The sequence below is a fragment of the Panulirus ornatus genome, chromosome 23, assembly GCF_036320965.1.
Source record: "Panulirus ornatus isolate Po-2019 chromosome 23, ASM3632096v1, whole genome shotgun sequence".
NCBI lineage: Eukaryota > Metazoa > Arthropoda > Malacostraca > Decapoda > Palinuridae > Panulirus > Panulirus ornatus.
The window spans coordinates 19261529-19282935 of record NC_092246.1 but is presented as its reverse complement, the minus strand read 5'-3'; the positions used below and the strand labels follow the sequence as shown (position 1 = coordinate 19282935).

General features: G+C 45.9%; 1 protein-coding gene across 1 annotated transcript in view; it reads right to left on the bottom strand.

The window, feature by feature from the left end:
- Nucleotides 1-1465: 1465 nt before the first annotated feature.
- The window catches only part of LOC139756861 (uncharacterized), a 43040-nt gene continuing 23098 nt past the window's right edge, over nt 1466-21407 (bottom strand). Inside the window, exons 6-17 of the mRNA XM_071676698.1 lie at nt 19967-20172; nt 19566-19745; nt 18945-19031; nt 18080-18201; nt 17484-17609; nt 16420-16516; nt 15669-15845; nt 9972-10134; nt 9465-9674; nt 6431-6537; nt 2665-2837; nt 1466-1656 (exon numbers count right to left, since the gene is read on the bottom strand). Coding sequence (XP_071532799.1) covers nt 1557-1656; nt 2665-2837; nt 6431-6537; nt 9465-9674; nt 9972-10134; nt 15669-15845; nt 16420-16516; nt 17484-17609; nt 18080-18201; nt 18945-19031; nt 19566-19745; nt 19967-20172 — 1748 coding nt within the window. The 3' untranslated portion in view covers nt 1466-1556. The remainder of the gene's footprint in view (nt 1657-2664; nt 2838-6430; nt 6538-9464; nt 9675-9971; nt 10135-15668; nt 15846-16419; nt 16517-17483; nt 17610-18079; nt 18202-18944; nt 19032-19565; nt 19746-19966; nt 20173-21407) is intronic.

Here is a 21407-nt window from a genome sequence, read left to right as displayed (position 1 = left end):
TGTAAAGACTATAACATTTATCAAGAAAATGTATACCCATGATAAGTGGTCTCAGCTTCCATTTAACACTGATGATAACTTATCAATAAATTGTCCACTAATTTTTTTTTCACTTTAAAGTTTTTTTTGGCTATATTTTTTTTTTTTTGATATATCATAAGTTTAATCGTCAAACGACAGTGGTCTTTTGAATTTTTTTTCCATATATGTATCATTAATCTTATATAGACATTTTCTATCTTTTCCACTGGAAAAAATTGTTAACTTCTTCCCTCCAACAAAATTAACATTAAGTAGATTTCACTTTTGATCTCGAACTACTGATGACCACTGATGAAATTTCACTTGATTTTCTAAACAACCCAATTACCACTAACTAATCTTTAAGGACTTAACGAGTCACGACTCATCGTTATTAAGGTAAAATCACGGCGACTTCGAGTTCATGGGAGGTCAAGTGTGGCAGTATGGTATGGGTACTGTTGACATGAGTGGTTGAGCACATGTGGTGTAACAAGGAATAAAACAAACAAACAAACAAAGAAACACTGGTATAGCTAGACTCACCTAACGTGACACAAGACACTGACAAAAGTACACATGAAAACTTATCTTTTTTTTTGTCATTCCTCCATTGTGTTGTACATATGTACATATGTACTAGCCACTTGGGGACCTCACTATTTCCCTCACGTGCTTTTCATATATATATATATATATATATATATATATATATATATATATATATATATATATATATATATATATTTATATATATATATCATTTGACAATAGGTGGCATAGCGACATTAAGAATAGTTGTCGTTTTTATTTCCATCTATTTATGGGTCATCTTAGTTTTCAGTGTTCTTATCATGTGTCACTTTTCTATAAGGTTTCCTCTCATCATATATCGATATTTCTTTTCCACGTATATATCTTTATCATTTCTCTTTCAGTTCCGTTCCTTCCACTTAACAACCGAACCACAGTTTCTGTCCCTTGTTCAAAAGAGGTTTGGCAGTGACAACACACACTAGCTAACACATTATCCCCGTCCCCCCCACTTTCAAATCTATGGTAAAACACACACACACACACACACACACACACACACATACACACAGACTCGTATCTTACTCTTATCTCTCTCTTTATGTTTTGAGTTTTCTGATAGCACACACTCACACACTCAGTCGTCCTGTTACTGGTAATTGTACACTGGGCTCCCAACCTGCAAGACGCTGTCCATTACTCTTTTTGGTCACCTTCTCTTGGTCTACTGGCAATTAAACACATGATTTTTCCTTCATCATCTAATCTGGTTCATCCAAATTCTTTTCACCCACACGGTACGCTTTCTCAACAGCGCCTGTATTTTGTTCTGTTAAGTCACTGTTATCAAAATGCGGTTGTCATCCATTTTCTTTTGTTTATTTTCCTTTGTGTCCTTCCTACTGCTGCATTTTCTTTTCGTGTCAGTAGTCCAACGCTCACGTCCTCCAATGTTCTTCTTCCCTGCTGCCGTGGTGACACTTTCGACATTGCCCCCCCTCTCACCAGACCCTACACTTCCGCTCTGGGTTCATTCTGCTGCCGACTGGGCAGTTGAAGGCTTCGTTGAACTCCACGGAGTTAGAGAGCGTTCCAATAACCCTGCGGGAAGAAGGAGGAGGAGGAGGAAGAAGACAGATGTAAACAAAGGTAGTATTCGTATGAAGCAGAGAGCTTTTTACACCCAGTCTGTAAATTACATTAACGCTTGTGGAGCATCATCGTATGCATTTGCCAATTAAGTAGCCTTTAAAAGGGCGTTTTGAATCATCAGAATGATCAAATCAGTTATATTTTTTTTCCTTAGATTAAAACAATGACATGTTACATCCGCAGTTTCATAGGCTTTGCCCCTGAACTGCTGTCGGGGGATTCGAGGTTACGCCAGGGAAGTGAACAGCTAACAAGTGTTGATCGTGACCAGAACGGGAAAAACACCCAACAACATTTCCTGAAATATGATCAGTCGAGTGAGCAAAGCTTTCTTCAGGAGAGTAATACAGCGCAATGAATGTATAAGAGAAGACTCGTTACTGAAAGGTGTATGTACAGTAATTAACCACAATGCACAAGTAATGATGTATGTCAGGTTAAGAATCACTTTAGATTTATGCGTTTGACGTTTGGACGCGAATTTAAATGAACGCTGAGCAAAGTGAACGCTCGCCCCGACATCATTCCGGGGCGAGGAGAAGTGTGTGCACGCACACCCAGCAGTTGCTAGTGTCATACATAACAATGGTCTGAAGAGTAGGATGCTGTATGTATGTATGCTGCTTCATCTCTAGAGTGAGGATACGAGCCGGTCGTATAGACCAGCAAGATATTCAGTATGGTGAATGGGGCAACCCCCGACCACTTAAGTGATAATATATCGAAACACTCATCGAACCTGCTTCATTATTTAGCCAGTCTCATTCTAGTAGTAAACGAAGCAAGTTACATCTCGAAACACTCACTGATTCTACTTCATTATTTCGCCAGTCTCATTCTAGTAGTAAACGAAGCAAGTTACATCTCGAAACACTCACTGATTCTACTTCATCATTTCGCCAGTCTCATTCTCGTAGTAAGCGAAACGTTTCGGAGCTACTGTACCATATGACTCACCTGAACTTATTGGGAGAGTGTTGTCCGCTTCGGATCTTTGTGAGCATGGCTTCCGGGCTGTTTACCTCGCACCAGATCTGGCCGAAGTTGAGGAAGAAGAGTTGCTCATGGGTCAGGTTCACGTAGGGCATCGTTACCGTCTCTTCGTTGTTCTTACGCCAGTTCTGGTACGCCTGCCGACCCACAAACATCAGAATCAATCAAGGTGGGGACAAATAAACCCTCTCAGTCTGTAACAAGCCTTCCTACCAGCGAACTGTCCCTCATTTTTACCCTCACACCAATAGCTTGGTGGTACAGCATATCACACACACACACGCACACACACACACACACCTTCCTACTCCCACACACCCGTCTGATAAACGGGGTCACCTCTGCTGGTAAACTTGAGTAATACGCGAATATTTGTTACTCGTCATAGAGTTTACGGAATATCTATTGACCCGGGAGAGAATACCTTAGTGAATTCTAATCATCTTGGGATACTGATGTATTTAAGCTGGCAATAAAAGGTCTTTGCTGTTACCAAGCATGGAAATATTTCCAAAAGCTTCGAATTACTCGATTACGAAATGAATTCAGCAGTGTTAAGTACCTGTTGATAATGGCAACAATGGGATCAAGATCTAAGACGTAATTACGTGTCTGAGATTAATATATTAATCGTGGGTGTTTCTAAACTCTTAATTCCTTTGATAATAATGGAGTTTACCTTTGCAAAAACGGTCTTTAAAGGTGTGCTGTAGACATGTCAATATTCAATTATTCATAATTACCTAGTCCCCTCTAAACTATACACCCCCTCCTCCCCCCCCACACAAATTCACTGTATCTTCTGATAATGAAATTGTGAAGAGCTTGTCTAGTTATCAGTGAAAGGTGTGCGTCTGCAGAACACGATAGCCAGGCATGTTTGCTTGAAAACCTAGATTTTGACGCTTTTTACACGATCGAGATATACCATAGACCCCCAGCTGTATAAACATTCTTATCTTAAGTTGATAAGCAACGAAGCTTTCACCGATTGGGCTGCCTTACCTAGATGATAAGACAGTCTTAACAAACGTTCCCTACACTTTAACTGCAGCGGTATGAGGTGTATATGACGTATATACCTGGCGTCTGCAGTGGTATGAGGTGTATATGACGTATATACCTGGCGTCTGCAGTGGTATGATATGTATATACCTGGCATCTGCAGTGGTATGAGGTATATATGACGTATAATTCTGGCATCTGCAGTGGTATGAGGTGTATATGACGTATATCCCTGGCGTCTGCAGTGGTATGAGGTGTATATGATGTATATACCTTTCATCTGCAGTGGTATAAGGTGTATATGACATATATACCTGGCGTCTTCAGTGGTATAAGGTGTATATGACGTATGTACCTGGCGTCTGTAGTGGTATGAGGTGTATCTGACGTATATACCTGGCGTCTGCAGTGGTATGAGGCGTATATGACGTATATACCTGGCGTCTGCAGTGGTATGAGGTGTATATGACGTATATACCTGGCGTCTGCAGTGGTATGAGGTGTATATGACGTATATACCTTTCATCTGTAGTGGTATAAGGTGTATATGACGTATATACCTGGCGTCTGCAGTGGTATGAGGTGCATATTACGTATATACCTTTCATCTGCAGTGGTATAAGGTGTATATGACGTATATACCTGGCGTCTTCAGTGGTATAAGGTGTATATGACGTATATACCTGGCGTCTGCAGTGGTATGAGGTGTATATGACGTATATACCTTTCATCTGCAGTGGTATAAGGTGTATATGACATATACCTGGCGTCTTCAGTGGTATAAGGTGTATATGACATATATACCTGGCGTCTGCAGTGGTATGAGGTGTATATGACGTATATACCTGGCGTCTGCAGTGGTATGAGGTGTATATGACGTATATACCTGGCGTCTGCAGCGGTATGAGGTGTATATGACGTATATAACTGGCGTCTGCAGTGGTATGAGGTGCATATGACGTATATACCTGGCGTCTGCAGTGGTATGAGGTGTATATGACGTATATACCTGGCGTCTGCAGTGGTATGAGGTGTATATGATGTATATACCTGGCGTCTGCTGCTGCTTGTGGTATACGTGTCAAAGTGGTGATTCCCTTCGGGGGTGATAGACCCAACCGTCCCTCACGCGCTTATCACCCGCCTGATACACGCTATCAACAGGAGTGAGAGGGAACTAAGGCAAGGGAGCGGTGCTATCTGGGTCACGTGACGCCCACCTGGCTGGCTGATTGGCTGGCTACCTCCCTCCCTCCCGCCCGCCAGGCCGACGGTCGGGGAGGAGAGAGGGGTTTGTATGTGCTCTCTGTTGCCACCACCAAACCCTCTTCTTCCTTCCTTCCTCCCTACTTACACTCAACTACTCCACTGCCTAGCCCCACTCCACCACCTAACCCCCTCTTCAAGGCTAATGTGTTAGAGTTCACGGAATTTGATTGAAATTTCAATAATTTCTAGTTGACTTTCAGGGAATTTTGAGGATCTAATAATTAGATTCTGACGAAATTCTGAACATGTATAGTTGTGTTTACGGAAAATTCAGGGTTCGTAGCTCAGTGGCTATGTACAGTTATTTTCACGAAAAGAAACTGAGGATTCGTAAATATTCTTACGAAACTCTGAGGAATTTACTACAGTCACACAGAAAATAGATGTGTATTTCTTATACTGAAATAACTACAAAATTGGAGAGAAAATGCTTGGATCATCTTTTTTCTTCAAAGTGGAGGCTTAATCTTGGAGAAAGAGGGGGGGACAACATTGTGTAACTGGATATGAAATGTACAATAGAACACGTAAGATAATACCCCCACCCCCTTGCCCCCAGGATAAGATAAGATAAGATAAATTCCCGGAAGGTTATCTTATCTTTTTTTTTTTTCTACCACAGTCATACAGAGCAACTAGTAACTCATCATGTATCTTAAAGACCGAAAGATGAAATAAAAAGGGGGAACTGATATAATCCCACTAAAGTCATTACCAAGTGTTAGGATTATAAACGTAATTATATTTATAGTCATAAAGTCAAAGTCGTTGATATTTTGTCCATCACGAAATGTATTTTGAAAATGTTGCACCAACGAGGCATTGGTATACACAGATGTGTGTGTGTGTGTGTGTGTGTGTGTGTGTGTGTGTGTGTCTGAACTGCTAATTATTCGTGTATTCCACACATCTTCATAGTAACGATGAATGTATGATGAGTGATGATGAATGTATGATGAGTGATGATGAATATATGGTGAGTGATGATAAATAGATGATGAGTGACGATCAATGTATGATGAGTGATGATGAATGTATGATGAGTGATGATGAATATATAATGAGTGACGACGAATATGTGATGAATGTATGATGAGTGATGATGAATATATGATGAGTGATGATAGATATATGATGAGTGATGATCAATGTATGATGAGTGATGATCAATGTATGATGAGTGATGATAAATGTATGATGAGTGACGATGAATATGTGATGTATGATGAGTGATGATGAATGTATGATGAGCGACGACGAACATATAATGATGAATGTATATGATGAGTAATGATCAATATATGATGAGTGACGATGAATATATGATGATGAACGTATGATCAGTGATGATCAACGTATGATGAATGACGATGAATATGTCTGATGAGAGTGACGGACATGACAAAGACGCACGAAGTACGGCCCAATCCGACTTCGTGTCTCCCTCCGTCAGTACCTGGTAGGAGATCTTGATGCCAGCGTTGTCAGCGATGTTCTCGCCCAAGGTGTTGACTGGGTTGATCTTCAGGCCCACGTCGTCGACCCTGTATTCCCCATACTGGTCTGTGGGGGAGAGAGAGAGGGAGAACGCTTAGTGTGGTCCGTGGGGCTGGAGGGGAGAGGAAACACATTAGTGAGGTCTGTGTGGGGGGAAGCAAAACAGTCAGTGTGGGCTGTGGGGGGAGACAGAACACTTAATGTGGTCTGTGTGGGGGAGAGAGAATCCTCAGTGTGGTCTGTGGGGTTGAGAGAGCTCTCAGTCTGGTCTGTGGGGATGAGAGAGCTCTCAGTGTAGTGTGGGGTTGAGAGAGCTCTCAGTGTGGTCTGTGGGGTTGAGAGAGCTCTCAGTGTAGTGTGGGGTTGAGAGAGCTCTCAGTGTGGTTTATGAGATGGAGAGAGCTCTCAGTGTGGTCTGTGGGGTTGAGAGAGCTCTCAGTGTGGTCTGTGGGGTTGAGAGAGCTCTCAGTGTAGTGTGGGGTTGAGAGAGCTCTCAGTGTGGTTTATGAGATGGAGAGAGCTCTCAGTGTGGTCTGTGGGGTTGAGAGAGCTCTCAGTGTGGTTTATGGGATGGAGAGAGCTCTCAGTGTGGTCTGTGGGGTTGAGAGAGCTCTCAGTGTGGTCTGTGGGGGTGAGAGAGCTCTCAGTGTGGTCTGTGGGGTTGAGAGAGCTCTAAGTATGGTCTGCGGGGTTGAGAGAGCTCTCAGTGTAGTGTGGGGTTGAGAGAGCTCTCAGTGTGGTCTGTGGGGTTGAGAGAGCTCTCAGTGTGGTCTGTAGGGTTGAGAGAGCATACAGTGTGGTCTGTGGGGTTGAGAGAGCTCTCAGTGTGATCTGTGGGGGTGAGAGAGCTCTCAGTGTGATCTGTGGGGTTGAGAGACCTCTCAGTGTGGTCTGTGGGGGTGAGAGAGCTCTCAGTGTGGTCTGTAGGGGTGAGAGAGCTCTCAGTGTGGTCTGTGGGGTTGAGAGAGCACACATTGTGGTCTGTGGGGTTGAGAGAGCTCTCAGTGTAGTCTGTGGGGTTGAGAGAGCTCTCAGTGTGGTCTGTGGGGGTGAGAGAGCTCTCAGTGTGGTCTGTGGGGTTGAGAGAGCTCTCAGTGTGGTCTGTGGGGTCGGGAGGGCTCTCAGTGTAGTGTGGGGTTGAGAGAGCTCTCAGTGTAGTGTGGGGGTGAGAGACCTCTCAGTGTGGTCTGTGGGGGTGAGAGAGCTTTCAGTGTGGTCTGTGGGGTTGAGAGAGCTCTCAGTGTAGTGTGGGGGTGAGAGAGCTCTCAGTGTGGTCTGTGGGGTTGAGAGAGAGCTCTCAGTGTGGTCTGTGGGGTTGAGAGAGAGCTCTCAGTGTGGTCTGTGGGGTTGAGAGAGCTCTCAGTGTGGTCTGTGGGGTTGAGAGAGCTCTCAGTATGGTCTGTGGGGGTGAGAGTGTGGTCTGTGGGGTTGAGAGAGCTCTCAGTGTGGTCTGTGGGGTTGAGAGAGAGCTCTCAGTGTGGTCTGTGGGGTTGAGAGAGAGCTCTCAGTGTGGTCTGTGGGGTTGAGAGAGCTCTCAGTATGGTCTGTGGGGGTGAGAGAGCTCTAAGTATGGTCTGTGGGGGTGAGAGTGTGGTCTGTAGGGTTGAGAGAGCTCTCAGTGTGGTCTGTGGGGTTGAGAGAGAGCTCTCAGTGTGGTCTGTGGGGGTGAGAGAGCTCTCAGTGTGGTCTGTGGGGTCGAGAGAGCTCTCAGTGTAGTGTGGGGTGAGGGGAACAATATGGATACGTCAACATTCTTCTTGGGAAAAAAAAATTTAACTCACGGACGCCCGGATGATACTATATTCCTCCCAGGATGACCTACGCCCTTGCCACGGTGTATCCGGTGTCCTGTTTACGTGGCGCGGTGGAGGGAGGGATACAGTATGGAATTACCTTTCACTCGGTGATATATATCTACGGCTGACTTAGAATTACCTTTCTCTCGGTGTTATACCTATGGCAGACTTGGAATTACCTTTCTCTCGGTGCTATACCTATGGCAGATCTGGAATTACTTTTTCCCGGTGCTATACCTATGACTGACTTAGAATTACCTTTCTATCGATGCTATACCTACGGCTAACTTGGAGTTACCTTTCTCTCGATGCTATACCTATGGCTGACTTGGAATTACCTTTCTCTCGGTGCTATGACAATGGCTAACTTGGAATTACCTCAGCTAGATTTCAACGTAAACACGTCTGAAATGGGAATAAAGTTTTAGAACAGCGACTACTTCGTTGTGGTCTAGAGATCAGGCAGGACAGGTCGCCCAGCGGAGGGTCGATTGTGGTGGCACGCTGGGAGGTGTCCAGGTAGGTTAGTCCAACACTCATGGTGGCAGGTTTGCCAGTTTCGAAAGTCCAGGGTTGGTTAGGTCAAGTCAGGTCACGTTGACTTAGGTCATCTTTAGGAGTTCACCGTACTTTCCAAGTCACGGTGTGATGACGCAGGACCACTGAGTTCTGGGGTACTTAGGCGAGTACCTCACTGATAGCGATGTCCAGACGGCTAGGTTAAGATACAGACTATCATCATGCTAAGAGAAAACACCCGACACCGGAGCGGTTGAATGAAGCATGAGGCAACTTACACTAGCATCGAGCAACTTAACGCAAGCAACTCAGCTAACGAAATGCTCCGTCAGGAGCAACTCAGACGAAATACTTCGTCAGGAGCATTTCTGCTAATGAAACACTCCTTCAGTAGCAACTCAGCTAATGAAACACTCCTTCAGGAGCAACTCAGCTAACGAAACACTCCGTCCGGAGCAACTTAGATGAAACATTTCGTCAGGAGCAACTCAGCTAACGAAACACTCCTTCAGGAGCAACTCAGCTAATGAAACACTCCGTCAGGAGCTACTCAGTTAATGAAACACTCCTTCAGGAGCAACTCAACTAACGAAACATTCCTTCAGGAGCAACTCAGCTAACGAAACACTCCTTCAGGAGCAACTCAGCTAATGAAACACTCCGTCAGGAGGAACTCACCCAGCATACAGGAGGCCCTCTGGTAGAACTTGGAGACGTCCTCGGGCTTCCACCATTGCTGCAGGTTGCCGTTCTTGTCGAACTGTCGGCCGCGGTCGTCGAAGCCGTGGGTGATCTCATGGCCGATGACGACGCCGATGCCGCCGTAGTTGAGGGAGCGCGGGAAGGCCGGGTGGTAGAAAGGCGGCTGGAGGATCCCTGCTGGGAACACTGAAGGAGGGATGGACGATGATGACAGGTAATGGCAACAGTGATAGAAAATGAATCCCAAGTGAAACCTTTGAACCAAACGGTATTACTATGTGATACATAATGCTTCGAGACCTGTCTCATATACTCGAGATAAATCTCGAGCCTTTACATGTCTCTGATATGCAATATAGATATCTGGGAAGGAGTCTTATGAATAATTACATAATACTAAGAACTACAACTGTATGATATCACACAGGATCCAGACGTGGCTTCGAACCGTGGACAACGAAGCAGCCAGATTCGGGTACTCACCGATCATATTCTTGGACCTGCTGTAGTAGGCGTTGACGACGGCGGGGGAGGTGACCCAAGCGGTTCTGTTGACGGGAATGGCCAGCAGGTTGTGGTTGGTGCGGGCGTGGAACTGTAGCATCTTCAGGACGTTGTCGAAGTGTGTGTCAGGGTTGAAGCTCAGCTGTGAGGAACAGAACCCCGGCTAGTTGCTGTTAGTTGCGTGGGGAAGGTGTGGTGTGCCTGCCTCATTCATGAGAGGTACAGTGTAATCGTGTGGTGTACCTGCCTCATTCATGAGAGGTACAGTGTAGACGTGTGGTGTACCTGCCTCATTCATGAGAGGTACAGTGTAGACGTGTGGTGTACCTGCCTCATTCATGAGAGGTACAGTGTAATCGTGTGGTGTACCTGCCTCATTCATGAGAGGTACAGTGTAGACGTGTGGTGTACCTGCCTCATTCATGAGAGGTACAGTGTTGACGTGTGGTGTACCTGCCTCATTCATGAGAGGTACAGTGTAGACGTGTGGTGTACCTGCCTCATTCACGAGAGGTACAGTGTAAACGTGTGGTGTACCTGCCTCATTCATGAGAGGTACAGTGTAGACATGTGGTGTACCTGCCTCATTCATGAGAGGTACAGTGTAGACATGTGGTGTGCCTGCCTCATTCATGAGAGGTACAGTGTAGACATGTGGTGCACCTGCCTCATTCATGAGAGGTACAGTGTAGACATGTGGTGTACCTGCCTCATTCATGAGAGGTACAGTGTAGACGTGTGGTGTACCAGCCTCATTCACGAGAGGTACAGTGTAAACGTGTGGTGTACCTGCCTCATTCATGAGAGGTACAGTGTAGACGTGTGGTGTACCTGCCTCATTCATGAGAGGTACAGTGTAGACGTGTGGTGTACCTGCCTCATTCATGAGAGGTACAGTGTAGACGTGTGGTGTACCTGCCTCATTCATGAGAGGTACAGTGTAGACGTGTAGTGTACCTACTTCATTCATGAGAGGTACAGTGTAGACGTGTGGTGTACCTGCCTCATTCATGAGAGGTACAGTGTAGACGTGTGGTGTACCTACCTCATTCACGAGAGGTACAGTGTAATCGTGTGGTGTACCTGCCTCATTCATGAGAGGTACAGTGTAGACGTGTGGTGTACCTGCCTTATTCATGAGAGGTACAGTGTAGACGTGTGGTGTACCTACTTCATTCATGAGAGGTACAGTGTAGACGTGTGGTGTCCCTGCCTCATTCATGAGAGGTACAGTGTAGACGTGTGGTGTACCTACCTCATTCACGAGAGGTACAGTGTAATCGTGTGGTGTACCTGCCTCATTCATGAGAGGTACAGTGTAGACGTGTGGTGTACCTACCTCATTCATGAGAGGTACAGTGTAGACGTGTGGTGTACCTGGCTCATTCATGAGAGGTACAGTGTAGACGTGTGGTGTACCTGCCTCATTCATGAGAGGTACAGTGTAGACGTGTGGTGTACCTACTTCATTCATGAGAGGTACAGTGTAGACGCGTGGTGTACCTGCCTCATCGTGAGTGGTACGATGAGTGTAGCTAATGATAATGAGATACGTCAGCATAACAGCCATGTAGACTGTGAAATAAGACTGTTACTTATGAAAACCGTTGGCAGAAGCCTTGAGACGCCAGCAACCGTAAGTTAGAGGATATGGATAACGTATTCCATCTGACATTTTCGACCTTGACGCATTAAGTAGGAGTAATGAATGCACCGTCCAACACACACACACACACACACACACACACACACACACACACACACACACACACACAGCTGCAGAGGTGAAGGAGGAGGAGGAGGAGGAGGAGGAGGAGGAGGAGGAGGAGAAGGAGGAGATTTACTATAGATATAGAGTAGGGAAGAGAGAAGTTAAAGTGGGAGGTACAAAAAAAAAAAAGAAGATATTTAGATAAATCCCCAAAATGGCTTAAGAATTTCACCATCTTGAAAGCGCTCCCGTGAGAATTATTGCCTTGTTGATTCCCTACTGCGCTTCCTGCAGGAGGGAGTAACGTTAAAGCAGGTGATGAGCGAGGGGCGTGGGCTGCACCGTCAGGAGCAAGATATACAGCCAACATAAACAAAAAAACAACGTGGTGTGGCGGTCGAGCACACAGGTTCGAAGAATCCGGGTTGTGGCAGTCGGTCCACAGTCAACCCAACTGTCCATCCACCACTAGGGGCGGGTCGATGAAATGGGTACCTGGCTCAGATCCATTTCACATAGGCAAGTGCGGCGGGCGTAGGGTGGAGGGTACTCTCTCTCTCTCTCTCTCTCTCTCTCTCTCTCTCTCTCTCTCTCTCTCTCTCTCTCTCTCTCTCCTCACCAGCCTCAGTGAGAGTAAACATAAACAACCATCTTTCTGCTTGCTCGCAGAACTCAACGTAAACAAAAATCTCCATCTTTTCCCCCAGAGAACGAAGGAGAACAATCCCCTTCCTGCTTTCGAGACGTAAACAGATTGAAAATTGATAATAACCCTTAAAGAAAGAATTGGCTATGTTTTTGTTATGATCTGATATATCAAGAATTAACTCTCAGTGAACGTAGGAGGGTAAGGTGGTCTCCTTGGCAACAGAAGAAACATACCAACCGATTAGCGTCTCGGTCAGGTGGTGGACTTGGTCGGTAGGGTGTGCAGGCAGGCTAGACCAGGCCAGGTGTGTGTGTGTGTGTGTGTGTGTGTGTGTGTGTGGGAGGACCAGACAGTCGCGTTACCAAGCAAGCACAAGTTCAGGGCCGCCCTCTCGCCATCAGGGTCAGTAAGGTAATGCGAGCTGAGTCACATACCACTACGCTGCTCCTCATGACAACATTATACCTCATGCACTTCACTCATGAACTTCAAGTCCCTCTCATTAAACCTTTTTTCAAACACTCTTGGATGATGGGACGACAATGATAATGTCCCTTTTTTTTCAAAGTTCAGAACAGAAACAGAGTCTATAAACTCCACTTTCTTGAAGAAATACGTCCTGGTAAATGGCTGGTCATATAGCAACACCTGAATTTATCGTAAGACGTGGTACTTTTACGTAAACGAGTTGTAAACGGGTTGTAATCATACCAGTCATTTACACACCATCACCAGACCTTGAGACCTTGAAACGTGTGACCACTGTGTGACAACCCCAGTCCAGCTGGGGGTGTGGTGGAGACGGGAGGCGGTGAGGGTGGTGTCGAAGACTGGTTGTGGTGTGGGCTGAGGAGGCGGAGGAGGTGTAAGGTGTGTGTGTGTGTAGGGAAGGGTGACGCTTTACGCCAGGCTGTATCGGGTATCACCCAGGGAAGATATAGCCTTCACGCCCCAGCAGGCCCTGGGAAGGCGTGAAACCCAATTTTAAGGCTGCGGTTTGATCTGTAAACGGTGAGAAGTGATCGTTTTCCACCTGACGACGAACCTTATGGAATATTGAAAATTAAGATAACGAGAGGAAAACCTCTTTCCTTTTAGTTGTACCATTGATTTATGAGATTATTTACTACCTGTTCGTGACGGGAGTGGAAGGTAAATGCTGTAAAGTGTAAAGTGTGAAGTACCTGACTTGTGTGTCGTCAGGACGGTCAAAAACATTTTTCTTTTTGGACTTGTAAGCCAAACGTTTTCCTGAAAACGTCGGAAAAATGTTGGGGTAGGTGCAGCGGGGGTGAGGGCCCCCGGTGTATGACCTCTCCTCACATCAACAGGGTCATAAAACTTTTAGTGCTGTACTAAATAACTGGTGAGTCTTGTTGACCTATGCCTATACACCCGCGACATTTGATACCTTACCCACGCCCAGTTCCGAACTCGGGGTCGAACAGGATAATCAGGCGATGGAGACAGGTCATATTAGGCCCAGAACACATGGGGTCCTCCACCTGTTAGAAGGCCATAGCACGAATGACATAAAACGTTCACTTTCAGTTCGAATCATTTCAGCAGGTAACCTCGATACATGACACAGGTAACTTCGCTACACGACAGGTAACCTTAATACACGACAACGCATCCTCTGATGCCTGCTTGCTGTAAGCTACAGAATCAACCACTCTTAAATACTTGCTTTTTTTTCTTGTAACCTGACGAAGAGCGGTACCAGCCTGTGTATCAGGTGGGGAGGTCCTCGAACTGGTTGGGTGAAGGTCGCTCCTGCAGCGCCTCAGTGATTCCCGGGAGCCACCTGATAGTCCTTACTGCCAAGAACTGGCAAGGACGCAACGAAGTTGAGGGTGTAGGGGGGTATGGGGTGTTCTTGTCAGCCCTGGGAAGGTAAGGGGACCACTCTTACTCCTGTATCCTCTGTACTGGGATCTGTACCGTCGTTGGTACCGTCACTCAGTACCGTTTGGTATTCCCGTTAACCCCGAGTGTCATGACTGCAAGGGAGATCAGTCTGACTATAAGGTGAGTGTGTCTTTCTCCCTTCAGTAGCATTAGACTCCACTGGACATGACTGAGATGCGCTTATGTCATGAGTACAGCACAGCAGGAGCTCAAGTACATTTTCTTTGCATTGCTTCACACACTAGGCTGAGAATGCATGATGGAATGAGGGAATTGACTTAGAATCCATGTCTCCAAATATAGAGTTCACTGCCTGCATATGTAAACGGAAACAAATCACATAGAAAGAACTGGAACAAAAGTTTTTGAGCTGAAAACGATTGAAAACTGTAGATTAGCAAGAAGAGCCCAATACCTATCTATCTATATAAATTGTTCCATAAACAGGATCAACACTCCATCATGTTATTGCGGCTTGAGTGAGGCTGGGCTACAGATACCAAGTGAGTTTAAACCTCATCTCGATACTGATGAGACAATATGTATCGTATATTACAACTTCAGTCGCAACAGTACATCTACAATATTTCCTCCCCAGATACCTGAGCAGTATACTAAATCTACAAAACGTAGGCGGGTCATTCATGTACCTTTGTCATGTACTTCCATACCTGTGTAATAGTTCCAAGACTTCTGGTATCTGTGTATTCTTATCTCCTGCCACACTCCACAGGATGGAGAGATAGAATTCAAAGTGAAAATTTTTTGGCTTTCAATTCCCCTCCATACTACCGGTTCCCTAAATTTCTTGATACTGTCAACTTAAGATGGAAATGATTAAAAGAATAACATGACGGTCCATCGTGTTAACGTTCTTCCTTGTCCGAAGTCGCTCAAGGATCTAGGAAAAAAAAAAGACGAGTTTCTGAAGTGTAGCCTTTCTTTTCACAGTCCCAACTTGATCCTTCTATTCTCCAGTATGTGAGACGTTGTCCCTACCATCTCATCTGACTTTCGTAAGGTCCCATCCTGTCCTTTTTCATGTGTAAACGCTGCAGTAAATCACTGACTCTATTGCTTCCCTACATCATACTACAGGATTAATCTTCTCGCTCTTTTGATCAGCATTATATGGCCGCCACGTCTTACCACTCGATCTTGCAGCGATCGTGCGTTATCCATTCCGTTTACAGACCTAATCATCTTAAAAGACATCTAGTTATAATCACCTGACGTATCCTAACACTAGTTTTACGGACGTGATTGTCTTAAAGACTTATTATCATAACCACCTGACGTGTTCTAACACTAGCTATGCAGATAAATGATTATAAAAATCTAAATGATTATAAAAATCCTCCCACTATCATTTCTCTCGAGCCAACATGACTCCTTCTTGCCTCACCTCCGAGTAGACCTCGTCCATGTACGTGTCGTTCAGGAGGTACTCTGGATACCCTACGTTCTTGACGATGGTGTCCACCTTCTCCTGGGCGACGCCACGAGTCTCCTCGTCCATCCAGCGAGCCTCATACAGCGCCGTCTTGAAGGAGTCTCGGATGAGGTAGATCATCTCGTCCGTCTGTCAGGACCCAAAAGAGCGTAGATGAAGCCGAGTCAAACACGAGAAGAAGTACAGGAGAACTGTGATTCTTTTCGAAGATTAGCTTCACGAAATAAAGAATGATTTAGTTTTTATAAAGAAAACCTGTAATATTTTACTTTGAACTTTTCTCCATGTTTGTGTTTCACCTACGTTCTATAGAGAATTGGAAGGGACGTCCCTGTTCACAGCCCAGGGGATATAGATGACAGAGACGAAAGCATCACATTTAGATACATAGACACAAATGGTCAGCCAATATGCTCGTCCCTCGTCCCTCTCCACACACACTAAACACAGGGTGAGGAGCATTCGGCCTAGAGAGCCAAATAACCCAAATATTTTTTTCGGGGGGAAAGACTGGACAGCCAGCCATCATACTCAGGTTTACCAAACGACCATGGAGGGAGGAAACAGATACGTTAGACTGATGAGAATCCCAGCCACAGACAGAGGGAGGATGGGAGGCTGCCAGTCGAGACAAATGAGGACGGACGCAGCAGAAGTGGTGGCCGCTGTAGGAGGAGGAGGAGGAGGAAGATTAGTTACTCACATCGTTCTTGCTGGCCTCGGGGAAGTAGCGCTTCACAAACATGGCTCCCACCACGTAGCCCAGGTTCCCGCTGACATACGTCACACACGACCTCCACCTGCACGCCAGAGAAAGACCAACACATGGTTAGGTTACGTGCCAAGTCGTCAGCTTCTGCTGTTCACTACGGGCTAGGTACAGATCACTCCATGAATGTCCTATAGACTGAATCAGTGATTTACGTATGAACCCTGGACCGCTGTAGGATGTAGAGTGAGCTGTACGATGCATGGGAAATTATAAGATATATGGACAGTTGTATGATGGAGTTATAATAATACAAGACATAGTGTAATCTGTCGAGTTATATATAACATATAAAGTTTTATGATATATGGAGTTATACGATACACATACAGTCGTAGGATACATAGAAAAACCTTCTGATGAATGGAAGGCTGCAAGATGTATTGAGCTGAATGATAATGCTAATTGATAAACCTTGTTAAAAAGGCCTAAACTTAAACTTCACATGATATCATTACAGATGTTTACAATTACGTTCAGGTAGCTACACCTAACGCAGGATACATCCTACAGATACAGGTATAGCTACCTGCCCCTAACACAGGCTGTATCCTTCAGATACATGTACTTCTACCTGCCCCTAACACAGGCTGTATCCTACAGATACAGGTACAGCTACCTGCCCCTAACACAGGCTGTATCCTACAGTTACAGGTACTTCTACCACTGGCTCCATTAAGCATAAAAGATACAGTGAATCATGTATTGATGTGGTGTATGTGTCTGTGTAAACACATTCGAGGATGCTGTGGTAATTGAGCATGTGAAGGGAACAGAGAGATGAAGAAAGCCTTATATCTATCATCAATAGTTATATGATGTCAGAAAACGTTAGCAATAACTGATAACAGGATTCTAAGCCAGACATCTTACTATCATCAATCTCTGGTACTAGTATATACGAGAGAGAGAGAGAGAGAGAGAGAGAGAGAGAGAGAGAGAGAGAGAGAGAGAGAGAGAGAGAGAGAGAGAGAGAGAGAGAGAGAGAGAGGACCCACCTCTCAGGCTGTGTCTTGCGGCCGAAGAGGACTTTGATGTAGTCCTGCTTGATCTTGGTGTACCTCTCGCCCAGGTTGCTGATGCGGTTCTTGACGAAGCGCCACAGCAGGTAGTTGCTGATCGTCCTGGTGAGGAGAGGAGGAAGAATGAGGAGGTGTAACAGTGAAGCACAAGAGAGCCTAGGTGTGCTGGTGGGTGGTAGAGGTTGAAGGGAAGGAAGCCAGGTGCGTAAGTTGACGTATATACATATATCATTCCTTTTTTTTATATATATACAATTGGTCTTCCCAGCCTTAAAGAGGGAGCTACAGGGACGAATAACTGCGCCAGCGTTACTCATCCACTCTCTAGCTGTCACGTACACTGTACTGCAACCAGGGCCTTCCAATCACAACCAAGTCTAATAGAGTTTTTTCAGGCTGCTTCACATGCGCCTCACACCACATACTCGCCTCAGCAAATCAACTTCCAACACTTCCGTCCTCCTCTTTTCTTTTGCTCTTCAGACCCCAAGACTTCCATCCATACAACACTACCCTTTTGCATTCAAGGAGGGCGGGAGGGAGGAGGGAGGAGGTGGTGGCGGGCGACGCACCTGTTCTCCGTGTCCTTGAGAAGCTCCACCAGCTTCCTGAAGTAGTCAAGGCCGAAGACCACCAGCTCCTCCGTGTTGTTGTTGCGCCACGTTATTGTCTCCAGGTAAGCCGCCCAGTCGATCTGTTCGTGGACACAGACGCACAAGCATTAGAACATTACATCATGTAAACAATAATTATGATGATAATGATGATAATGACAATAATAATGATGGTAGTGACAATAATGAGAAAACTGATTACAGATGATGCAAATGACTTATTTGACAGTGTGACAGTTCATCAAATGCCTTATTAACATACAGTACTCATTTATATGACAATCTAGGTACACACACACACACACACACACACACACACACACACACACACACACACACACACACACACGCAGGAGAGACAAGTTTTTATTATGTACACACTAAGTTTTCCTACACCAGCAGGTCAATGAGCCCTCTCTCCATATCTGGTACAGCTGCTGACGTGCTGACAGCGGGCCTGACACCCTCCCTCCTTACCTGGCGCAGGTGCTGACATGCTGACAGCAAGCCTGACACCCTCCCTCCTTACCTGGCGCAGGTCCTGACGTGCTGACTGCAGGCCTGATACCCTCCCTCCTTACCTGGAGCAGGTGCTGACGTGCTGACAGTAGGCCTGACACCCTCCCTTCTTACCTGGCGCAGGTGCTGACATGCTGACAGCAAGCCTGACACCCTCCCTCCTTACCTGGCGCAGGTGCTGACGTGCTGACAGCAAGCCTACTGTGGCTGACTGCTCCTCCCACGTACACCAACATCGAAATGACTAACCTCTATCTGAACCTGTACCTGACCTGACCTCCTAATGACATGTCCTGCAGCTCACCTCGGGCACTTCAGTGACGAGGTCATCTAAGGTCATGCGCCGGTGGACGGCCGAGAGGTTCCGTCGCTCCTCAGCTGCCGTCAAAATCTGTCGGGGGTCACACAAGGTCACACAAGGTCAGGCTATAGCTCTTATACGGTCACACAAGACTATATAGCTATAGCCCTCACAATATCCCAACTCCGGCACAAGGGCGTAACCCGAGGACATATACGTATTTGTATATGTATATGTATATATATATGTATATGTATTTCTTATCTTGCTTTCAAATCTACATACTGGAAGAGAAAGTAATGTCTTCCTCCATGAATAAAATACCCAGACGACTGGACAGAAGTCAAACAAGTTGGTTCGTTATCTTTAAAGCCATAATTACAAATTACTATTACTATCATTAACCCCAACAATTCTATGTAACATATGTAGATATCCCACATGGCAATTTCTTCATCTGGAAATTCATAAAAAGACCTAAAAATCTGGATAAAAGACGAAGAAAAACCATATATAATCTTCATATCCATATATAACAAATTAATTTGTATTCCAGTGGTATAATGTATGAGGGTAGGAGACGCCGCGTTTGGCAAGAAATAAGATAAGATGGAGGATACTCACACTGGACACCTTCTTCTCGAAGTGGAGGACCTCGGTCATGTCCTGGAGGGCGACTTCCATGGGCGCCCCCAGCAGGTGGGTCACGCTAAGCATAAGATTCAGATAAGCTTCGCGGTACTGGTAATCCCCTGGGTTGATGAAATACTCCCGACCTGGTAACCCCAACTCTGGTTGGTCCAGCTGTAATGATGGGGTAGGTCACATTAGTAAGAGGTCACCAGCTGTAATGATGGGGTTCAGTATCGAACTAATGTAAGATGAAATGCATTTACAAACTATGTTATATACTGTGGTCTCATACAGACCCTACTGCTTCTGGATTCCTTTTGTCTTCCAGCGCCTCTTCAACATTTCGGAAAGACGTTTACACACAGCCCTCCAGCACGTGTGACGTCACCAACCTGGATGATGTGGTTGGAGGAGTTGGTGATGTCAGCGGCCACCCACTCGGAGACGAGGATGTCATTGTTGTAGTTCCTAAGGCGAGCCATCTGTCGCACCCAGTCGTACCCAGTATCATTCCAGGCCTCACCGTCCAGCACGGGCCACCCGCCCAGCTCCTTCAGCAGCTCCAGCAGAGGGGTAGCACCCAGGGCCTCGATCGCTTCTACGGGAGGAACGATAGGGTAGTGCGAGTCCTCCTGCCATAGGTGGGGACGGGGAGGATGGCAGGGTAATATGGGTTTCCCCTGCCATGGGTGTGGAAGGGGAAGTGTGGAAAGATATTAAGGTTTCCCCTGTCATGGGTGGGGACGGAGAAGGTGGTAGGGTAATATGGTTTTCCCCAGTGGGTGAGGAGAAGGGAGGTACCTCTATCTTCCCAGTGGGGTACAAAAGAAACTCCAGTGTCTCATGGTCACACTGCACCACTCTCACATTGGTCAGGTGTACAGTGTTACCTGCCTCCTGACTTTTCTCACGGTGTCTCTGAGGTAGACGAAGAAACATGACCATTTTCTCTTCTGATGGTGGAAGTAAGAAGGCAGGTCCTCTGTGAGGATTATGGGCATGTGCTACATCCTCGGCAACACCCAGCACCTGGGGTAACCTTCTTAAGCCTCTGTCATAACTTGAGCCAGAGGCAAGGCAGCACCCAAGCCTGCCTACACCAGACAGACAGACGTCTGATGATTGTCAGTGTGTGTGTGTGTGTGTGTGTGTGTGTGGTCATGTTATTACGTTGTATGTATAACTCCTATATACCGGTTCTACAGGCACATAGGCACCAAACAACAGCGCCTTTGGAGTGTTGAAAGAGAGGAGGCAAGGTAGACTTACATAAGTTACTGGAGATGGTTTTGTTTAGGAATCGGAAAGAATTATCGGTAGGTGAGGAAGTAAGATCAGTACACATTCTCTTTTAGAAGGCATGCTTGATTTTACGAAGAACAGCTTTGCAAAGATTCTGAGTAGAAATTATTGGTAGAATGGAATCCAGGGGAAAAGTTTCATTACCCTGATACGCTCTGTCCTTTGATGCGACAGAAAAGATCTGGTCCAAGAAGGGACGTTAGGACTGCATTTCAGCCAAGATAACCTCTGCTACACTGTCAGCACAGCTGGAGGCATCTTGCCCAGCGAAGCAATACCCATCCCAAGCAAAACTCGCAGTCAAAGTCCACGTATATCTCATGGATCCAAGAATATCATTTCCTCCAATTCTGGCTTGTGTGTCTCATTCTCGTCCTCTATCTTGTCTCTCTGTCGCGAAATTTATACAACACGGGACCTCAGTCGGAAACTACGGGATGGAGAACGTTAACTTCCTCAAAGAGTGAGGCGCGAGGCAGAGAGGTCATGAATAACTAACGAAGTATCGCAGGTGGAACGTGGAGTCCGTCG